This window comes from Castor canadensis, chromosome X (genome assembly GCF_047511655.1).
Source record: "Castor canadensis chromosome X, mCasCan1.hap1v2, whole genome shotgun sequence".
NCBI lineage: Eukaryota > Metazoa > Chordata > Mammalia > Rodentia > Castoridae > Castor > Castor canadensis.
Genome location: NC_133405.1, coordinates 78,405,562 through 78,415,170, shown reverse-complemented (window position 1 = coordinate 78,415,170; position 9,609 = coordinate 78,405,562). Strand labels below are relative to the sequence as shown.

The following is a 9,609-nucleotide window of genomic DNA, read 5'->3' as shown; positions in this document are numbered from 1 at the left end:
GCATTTGGACCATATCTACTTGTTAACTACACTCTGTTCCTTACTGTTTCTCCAGTAGAAGACATTCTTTTTTCACTTGTTCCCTCTGTATCCTCTCCCCTTATTGCTCTCTCCATCAACTCTCAATTTACTTAATGTCATTTCTCAGTGACTTTCTCTTAGACCACATTTAAAATTTTAGCCCCTCCCCACCATTCCCAATCATCTTTCTATTTATTTTTCTTCATAGCATGTATTACTGTCTAACACACCATAAAATTCAAATACTTATTAATGTGTCTCCCCAAATATAAGCTAATAAGTTCAGAACCTTTGTGTGTCACTACAGATGTCTCCATGCACAGAACAGCACCTAGTACTCGTTGAGTAAACAGACATAGTGACCCCACACTGTGCCAAGCATTAAGTTAAGCAGCGTGTATGCATTATATCAATAAATCCTGCCTTGTAGTGTATATGCTTTTAGGATTTCTATTTTTCAAAAGGGAAAAGGGCCTGGGGATGTGGCTCAGTGGTAAAGCATTTGCCTAGTATGTGCAAAGCCCTGCAAGGCATCACAAAAGGGGGGAGGAATATAAAACTCAAAGGTCAAATGACTTTCCCAAAGTCAGAGAGGGATTAACTAAATGGAAGTGTTGGCCTGGGTGAGACCCTGTGGAGAAGCACATTCCCTAAGAAGGTGATACCCTGAATTAAAGCTGTGTTAGGTTTGGAGGGGAGAGAGTGGACAGAAGGAACATAGAAGGTGATCTGGTTTCCAGAGGCAAGATATTGGGTTCCTTTGCATCTACTGGCAAACCCAGCTCTTTTTCAACTGAAACTATTCAAAGGAAATTTCAAGTCTGTTGCAACTGCCATGGATTTTAGGTTGTAGTTTTGGGGCAGAAGTCATACTTGGCAGAAAGACATACTTGAGAATAGTAGATTAATGTGAAGACTGTTCACGTGATTTACTCTTCTCTCTCTCTCCATATATCTTTTTTATACCATACACTCTTCATTGTTCTTTAATTTGTTCATAATTGTTAAACACTAAATTGATTCAGCTTGCCATCCACTGAAATGTAAGTTTAGGAAGGCAAAGTAGAAATTTTTGTCTCTTGTTCACTGTGGTATCACCAGTTCCTGGCACACAGTAGATACTCAGTATATAGTTGTGAAACGAATATCTGCTCTAGGACACAAAGCTCGCTTCCTAGAGGAGGGAATAAGAAGGAGAAGGGGATATCCTTTTAAGTGGCATCCTGGGCCAGTGCCCAGTGGAAATCCCTACCAGGAAGTGTGGGCAGAGGGGAGACTGTGGATACAGGATGGGCTCTGGAAGATCGGTAAAAGGGAGCGGGCTGAATCCCAGAGAGCAGGACTTTGCCTTGTTTCTGCACGTCTCCATCTCACTTTGCAGGGAACTGGTCGGAAACCTCTGGCGCAACTCCTGCCTCCAAAAGCTCAAAACTGGTGCTATTGGGACCAGATGGATGGAATCAAGAAAGATGAGACAGAAAGGCCCGGGAGCGACGGGAGAGGGCTAGAGAGTGAACAAGTTCCTGTGAAAGTGAAATGACTCTTCATTTGAATGCAAATGCTATGTAAAAGCCCGAAGCCCCTTGACGTCAGCCCAGCCATTGGTGGCCGATCCATACCGGGCTACTAGTCACCTGAAAACCCTCAGGGTGACAAACTGGGATGGAGTAGATGCGCACAGAGGAGCTTGTGGCACAGATACATACTGACCGATTGATTCTCTATTGCTTCTCAAAGTCGGGCTGGGGCCTTACAGGGACCTCAGGATGGCTTAAAGAGCTCCTTCTTTCTAACCAAGCCACCATGTACGGAAGCTGCCTTTTGGAGAAAGAAGCGGGCATGTACCCGGGCACTCTCAGGAACCCGGGAGGAGGCAGCAACCCGGGGGTGGGCAGCTCTGGAAACGGTGGGAGTCCACTGCCAGCCTCCAACTTCGCTGCAGCCTCGGCTTACCCACACTACATGGGGTATCCTCATATGCCCAGCATGGATCATCACGGTCCATCCCTGGGAGCCTGGAGCTCACCCTACAGTCCCCCACGGGAAGACTGGAGTGTGTACCCTGGGCCGTCCAGTACAATGGGCACAGCTCCCATGAACGATATGACCTCGAGTCCCGCAGCATTCGGCTCGCCTGACTACAGCAACCTGGGCCTCACCAGCGGCGGAAGCAGCAGCGGTAACCTGCCAGCCTCCGCCATCGGGTCATTGGTGACCATCGACTCGGGCACCGCTGATGCCAGTTCTCCCAGCAGAAGCCGCCACAGCCCCTATGCATGGATGCGCAAGAACGTGCAGGTGACCGGTGAGTAATCAATTCCAATGCCCACATAGTTTTCCTTCCTTCACTTATTCTCTACTCTTGGTCTGCCTGCCCTCCTACTTCTCAGGCCTCTCTTGGGAGGGAGAATTTAGCTGAGGAGACTCCTACGTAGCTGGCTGGCCCATTAATACCTCCCCCGCATATGCCTGGGCTCAAAGCTCCCTAAAAGCGGCGCTCTGGACTAAAACTCCCCTAGGGGGTTGTTTTTCCCCATTCCCTGATTAGGCAAGGAAGTAAGCGCAGGGAAAGCTGGCATGATGAGTTAGAAAGATCAGGATCCAATCCTGCAGTTGCCCAGATGGGAAAAAAGATGCACAGAAAAGCTCAATGGGTGGACGCGGTAAGAGCACAGTTATGATGTCCCAATGTGGTTCCCCCACGTTCAAGCACTGATGTCTGATGTATTTCCAAATCTTTCACCATCCTGTTTGGGCAGCACCCTCCAAAAGCTGGTGATGCTCAGTTTAGGTTCATGGTGTTTGGCTGGCAACAGACCGTCCAGTTTAGCTACTAAGGTTCCCACCTCAAAGCAACCTGGTCACCCAGACCTCTCAAGGAAGCTCTAGTTTTCTTTGCCCAATTTAGCAGAGGCAAGTTGTTCTCAATACCACTTGCCTTCTTCCAAGCTCTTTTCCCTCAATGCAAGCATTGAGACAGATGAGAAGGTTACAGCACTAAAATCTGGCATAGAATACTAGACAACAACCCTCCCACCAACCAGGCACTCACGAATATTAGACTAAAGCCTTAATCGCCATTCCGGAAAACGACAGTCGGGGAATCGTAGCGGCTGAATGCAAGTCTGCAACAGCTACAGCGCGCTGGAAGCCACATTGATCCCAGTCTAACGCTAACCACCTAGACAGTGGGCAATCGCTGCGAGCTGGAGGCGGAGGAAGTGGGAAATCTGCTTCAGTCTTGGATAGAATGAGGGGAGATATTTGTTTTCGGCTGTGGTTGTTCTTTTATCACATTTTATTCCAATCCTTGCTCCCTGTCATTAGAGAAAATTAGTAAAATTCAATTCTATCTCTTTCATCCCTCTATTGAGGAAACACTTCAATAGCGTTTGTCCACAGTGATTATGCTCCTGTTCAGTTTTGCGTTTTCTCTCCTCCAAAAGCAAAGATAGGAGGAGGGGAAGGTACCAACTTTTACCGTTAGGAGGACTTTTAGCCAAGAGGAGGAAGTTCCAGTTGACATTACTAGGGTGGTAATCCCAAATTATGGGAATTATTCTTCCATTTGCAAATTGTGAGTAGAGATTGAGTGCTTGGCCTTAAAGGGCTTGGGAGTAAAAGTGCATTAAAAAAAATATGAGTAAGACAGATGGCTAAGTGAGATAGAAAATGAGGTTAGGGTGGGGCATTCCCAGAGCTGTTATTATATCTAATCTCTGGACTGTAATTAACATCCATTCACTAAAACCTGATAATCAACAAAGACACACAAAAACCAGAAGTGTACCTGCTCTCAGTCCAGGGTTATGTTTTGAAACACTTTAGAAGACAAACATCAGGAGTATGTTGTTTGGAATAGAGAACAATGAAAAAAGGACAAGATAAGAAAATTATGTCAAGCCATGAATTTTCTGTTTATGAGGAAAAAATTAACATCTTTCTCAGCTTAAAATTCTTCCATTTGCATTTGTTTTTACTAGCTGGAGCCTCTCCCCATAATTCTTGTGCTAGGAGAAGTTTAGTAGTGGAGTTTGAACTCAGGGCCTCATGCTTGCTAAGCAGGCACTCTACTACGTGAGCCACTCTATCAGCCCTTTTTGTGTTGGTTATTTTGAGATAGGATCTCACAAACTATTTGCCAAGGCTGGCCCGGAATCTTGATCCTCCTGATCTCTGCCTTCTGAAGTAGCTAGGATTATAGGCTGGAGCCACCTCCACCTGGCTCATTTTAATGTTGTAAAGTGAAAATTACCCTTTTGCAATATTCTTATAGCCCAAGATGTATATTCAGCAACAATTTAAGAACATGATGAAAATATAGCCCTTCCTCTGGAAAAATGCATAAAAGTACACCAGCGTGCACTCACACACTCTCTCTCTCTCTCTTTCACACACACACACACACAAAGTATCACATAATTTGAGGTGATTCAAGGGCCCACCACTGAGGCCTTATCATGAACATCAAGTTTTAAACCCCACAAAAATTAAGCTGGAACACTTAGGACCAAAATGTACCCATTTATATGCTTAGCACATAGAGTAGGTGTTAAACAAATATTTGTTAAATGAATGAATGAGTCAGATCCACCTACATTTTCCACTTCACCCCATAGTGTTGTAAGATAACATATGGTTTATGGCCCAGAGGAAAATAGATAAGCAACAAAATGCAAGTAACTCTTCCTTGAGTTAAGGTAATCCAATGAAAGTTTTTTCCATTCCTGAAGAATGTTTTAAATAGGCTCAAGTTAAAGAAAGAAAAATTTACATGTTAGGAGGCAACTAGAAAACATTTCAGGGTGGTTATTATAGCATTTGATTTTCTAATGAGAAAAAGGGGAATGGTGTGCAGAATAAATGGTTGTCTTTTATGTGACTTAAGATTTTTATTTCTACTTAGTTCTCTAAATGATCTATTCCAATATACATCTATTTTAAAGATTATGTGAAAAGGAATCTTACAGAAAAGTTTCAGTAGGAAATGTTTTCATGCATTTTTTTATTTTAAACACTCAGCGCATTAGAAAAAGGAGTTATTTTTTCAATCTTTTATACAGTTGTGGCCCTGGATGAGTATAGGTGGTATCCTTAAGCAGGACTGGAGAGGGGCTTTCTTGTTAGGAGTAAGAAAAAGGGGGAGAAGAGGAAATAATTTTGATTGACTCTGAATGAAGTCACTCAACAACACTGAGGAAGTCATGCTTCAAGGGCTTTATTTAATTAGGACACTTCATAAACGGAATTGTTTGATAATTATTGAGGCTTATCATTGTCTTCTTTGCTTTTAATTACTTCACTGAACAACTTTTTAAAATTAATTTGGATCCCTTTTTAGCTAAAAGCAATGACGAATTGCCATTAGATGAAAAGTCAATTACACAGTACTCCCTACTGTAGAAACTTGTTTTTATCAACTTTCCCTCTGCTGCCACCATCATAAAAACTCTAAGTTTGGAGAGGGAGCTTCAGCCTAACAGTACATTCTCAGACATCTCTTCAATGAGCCCCATTTTAAATTCATTTAAGGTGACAGACAATAAGTCATCATATATGATGACATTGGTTTACAAACTCTGTGAGGACAGTGTCCCCTAGGTGATAGGAAAGACTCCATCCATACTGAACTACGGAGTTTTGTCCAAGTCTTTGGGGAGGGTATTATGAAATTCCCACTACAGAGGGATGAAAGTACCTCTTTAATAAATCTTAAACTTTATTCCTTTCCTAAATTAACTCACTCTCAGAAATGTCATTGTCTCTAGACTAGGAGAATGTCTTGAACAATAAAAGCAAGTGTCACAACTCTTAGTGACACTTTCTCTACTAGAAAGTGTCCAAATCCCTTTCAGTCATTTAAAGGGAAGAGGCAATGGGGTGGGGAAGGAGAGGCAGTTGGAAGAGGAGGACACAAGAGGAGTACCAGGAAATTTGAATTTATCTCTCTGTGTAAACTGTGCAGTTAGTGTATCTCCTGAGCTATGTCTTCTTGGGATTTTAGGTCTTATCTGTCAGATTGGGGCTACAGACCCTGTTTAACACTTAGCTTGGCTTTGATATGCACCCAGGCTCTTCCTCATCCCCCCTTTCTTCAGGGGTTATATTGCCGGAAAGGGTGAGGATTTTCATGGCAAATAAAGAGGCCTGGTCTTGACTTTATTGTCCTCAGAAGAAACTACAAGAGGGGAATTTATGACCAATGGGGGTGGGGAAGGACGCCAACCTTTCCAGAGTTCTTGAAGTCTGGTTATATTTACTGATTATCAAAGAGTAGAAAACACAGACACACAGAAGTTGAATTTTAACCTCTCTGCCTCAAGTTAGAATTTAAACACTCAGACCCTTTGGGATTAGGAAGGATTTTAGGAAATATCTCCCTGATTCCAGGGTTTGAGGTTCTGAAAATAAACTAAGCCTCAGGTTTCCTTTTTTGTCCCCAAATATATATTCTGTCTTTGCAACACACCCAAAGCCAGACTCCTGGTTTCCTAGATCTCTGTTTGGATTTAGAAAGCCAACTCAAATTTTGGAACTTTGATCAAGTTTACTGACTGAGCTAATCAATTTCCATTTTTAAGGGGGGGGAAATTGTGTTAGTTCATTAGCCCATGAGTTATTCAGCCATTTTGTTTAATCATAAGATAGATTTCTCAAGTAGAATTTGTTTCTGCATTGGGTCCTTTTTTTTCTTTCCTGGAGATGAAAGGGTGTCTGACATTTGTTTAGGGCTTGTAAATTCCAAACCAATTGGTTGGTGTTCCTGAATGTAAAGAGGGTTCGGGATGGGATCTGATGCTATGTAGCTCCTTTGTTAGGCCTGTGCTGCATCTTAACACCTCAATGGAGTTTAGGGAGCCACTTTAAAGAAGTCTTTGTCCTTCAGATCGCCCCCCAAAACCTCACATCAAAACAACCAGGAAAGATCAGAAGGAGTTTCTAAAAGCCATAGAGAAAAGAAGGAAGATCCTGGAGGGGTCAGAGAAACTGAAAAGAAAGAGAAACTTCTTAATCACCTTAGGAAAATTTGAAAGGAGGAATAAAACTCTATTTGCAGGAGGGCATGAGAAATTAGTTAAATGTTGTAACACAAAGCAAATGTTTGGATATCCTTTCAAAAGACATGGAATACTCACTTTATTTTACTTAAGTCAACACTCTGTCCTTCCATTCAATATCCACTTGCGAAAAAAAAAATTGGCTTAAGACTACCAAAAGAACCTATTTTTTCTGATAAGTAATAAGGGCTCTTCTGAAATAGAACCTACTAAGTGACAATAAATATTTTCTTTTAGAATTACTGTCCAAATCAAATTCTGTACTACCATACATGTAGATATGATGTCAATCCCTGAATAGTTTGCCATATTTGAACCACTTTTATACTTCCCAACAAGTTTAAACTAGGAATAATATTTAGCACACTGAACTGGGAGTCAAAGGTATGTGCTGTCAGTGGAAACTAAATGAAAATCATGGGTTAAATGTTTAAGCATTTAGAGTGATTGTAATTTGACTGAACATTTTAGGAGAAATGTTAATGCATAGGATATTGGCTTCATATATAGAAAGATGTAGATAGATATATGGATGAGTGTCTATATCTACTTCCAGCTAGATAAAGATATGAATTTTGTATCTATATGATAGATATTTCAACAACAGACAAAAATGTATTTAATAGACAAATGAACTTATGACATATTTGGTTCAAAAATATATTTGCTTAGTATTTTAAAGTAATAAATAAGGATAGGAAAAGTGGCTATGATTCCTTTAACTAAAATAATCTTCAAAGGAACAGAATAAGATTAAATAAAATGCTTTTTCCTCCAATAGGAAAAACCAGGACAAAAGAAAAGTATCGTGTGGTTTACACAGATCATCAAAGGTTGGAGCTGGAAAAGGAATTTCACTGCAATAGATACATCACCATCCGGAGAAAATCAGAGTTGGCAGTTAATCTGGGCCTTTCTGAGAGACAGGTATCCCAGAAATACACCCAACATGTCCCATATAGTCATTTCAATAGACTGAGATTTGGGGGAAGTCTGTAAGTGGGGGGTGAAAATGAAACAGAGAACCAAGACATTCTCCAAGCTCTCCTAAAGTGCACATTCATCCTACTGGACTCCCAGCTTAGTTTCACTTGTTAGTGGATTTATTGACTATTGAATGGACCAATCAAGTCAAAACCTTGATCTGGTTCCTCCAGTAGTCAAAAAACAATGTACAAAGTGGAGATTTGGTAACAATGGCAATTATCTGGTTCCTAGCATCAAACTGTAAGAGTACCTAAACACCAATGTGCTCAGTTGACAACCTGTACCAAGTTTTTCTGCTATTTTGGGTAGGAAATTTAATCTTCTAAAGTCTACATAATCCAATGAATGATGCCTGACTCAAATTTAACTCACCCTGGGTACTCAATGTAGATTAAATTACAGGGATCAACATTTCCAGCTGTTCAAACTTTAAGAATACATAACTACCTGGTTATTTCTCACTTAAGTGTAGGAGTAATCCTAGAATCACAGATTTCTGGAATGGTAAAGTCCATCACCGTATTGCCCTATTCCAAAAAGCTTACATTTCAACTATGTGTGTAGGCACATTAACATCACTGGTCTTTATCTCCAACAAGAGAGAAACGGTATCTCATGGTCCTTGTTCATTCAATTCTATGTCTCATTAACATTTACTATTAGGAAGTTTCTTTTAATGACTGGTTGTAATCACTTGTACTATTTAAATCCCTCCCTCTTACAGCATCCTCAGTATCTCTCACTCTATCAGTATTTATTTTGACTGATGCAAAGAGGAAGTAGATAAAGTATAGCATAAAGAGCACTGTATTAAGAGTCAGTAGCCCTAAACTTCATCTCCATTTTCTGCAAGATATTTTCCCTCTCTGAGCCTGGCTTTAAAAAAAAAAAAAACTTGCTAAATGGGCATACTTCACAAGGTCATTGTGAGACTCAAATGGAGTGACAAGGCTTTGTAAATGCTAAAGTCCCATTGCAATATCAGTAATCACTATGTTAATTGCATTCATTATGTTGTGCCATTAAATACAAAGCATTTTGTGTTTCAGGTGAAAATCTGGTTCCAGAATCGCAGAGCCAAGGAGAGAAAGATGATCAAAAAGAAAATCTCCCAGTTTGAGAACAGTGGAGGCTCCGTGCAAAGTGACTCTGGCTCCATCAGCCCTGGGGAACTGTCTAACACATTTTTCACCACTCCATCTACTGTGCGTGGATTTCAGCCTATTGAGATACAACAGGTCATAGTCTCTGAATGAAAGGGCAAAGAGAAATGGGAAGTGCCTTTCCTTTAGCAATGTCTCTTTGGTAACTAAGATGTCAGCAGGGGAGTTGGCACAGGGTATAATTCCTTGTCAAGCGGTATTCTGAACAAGTGGACATGCAATTGGTTAGAGATATTTCACAGGACTCTTAATTTTAGAAACTATTCACAGAACGCTCCCATGTTATATGTCAGTTACTCAGGAAGCTTAGTTATAAGCTATATTAACTATAATTTCAGAAACTTGCTTGTGAACAGAATTAAACTCAGTTCTGCCAGGGA

At 40.9% G+C, this 9,609-nt stretch overlaps 1 protein-coding gene across 1 annotated transcript; it reads left to right on the top strand.

Annotated features, from left to right (window-relative positions):
• The first annotated feature begins 1,824 nt into the window (after window positions 1-1,824).
• Window positions 1,825-9,322, top strand: Cdx4 (caudal type homeobox 4). Its single transcript, XM_020152129.1, has 3 exons — window positions 1,825-2,326; window positions 7,861-8,006; window positions 9,116-9,322. The coding sequence occupies exons 1-3, from the start codon at window positions 1,825-1,827 to the stop codon at window positions 9,320-9,322; spliced, it is 855 nt and encodes a 284-aa protein (XP_020007718.1).
• The last annotated feature ends 287 nt before the right edge of the window (window positions 9,323-9,609 follow it).

Excerpts from the sequence above, each read along its gene's own strand:
- Cdx4 (XM_020152129.1), top strand. The coding sequence starts at position 1,825 with ATGTACGGAAGCTGCCTTTTGGAGAAAGAAGCGGGCATGTACCCGGGC. Across the intron at positions 2,327-7,860 it reads CAAGAACGTGCAGGTGACCG|GAAAAACCAGGACAAAAGAA; the intron begins GTGAGTAATCAA and ends TTCCTCCAATAG. Across the intron at positions 8,007-9,115 it reads TGGGCCTTTCTGAGAGACAG|GTGAAAATCTGGTTCCAGAA; the intron begins GTATCCCAGAAA and ends TTTGTGTTTCAG.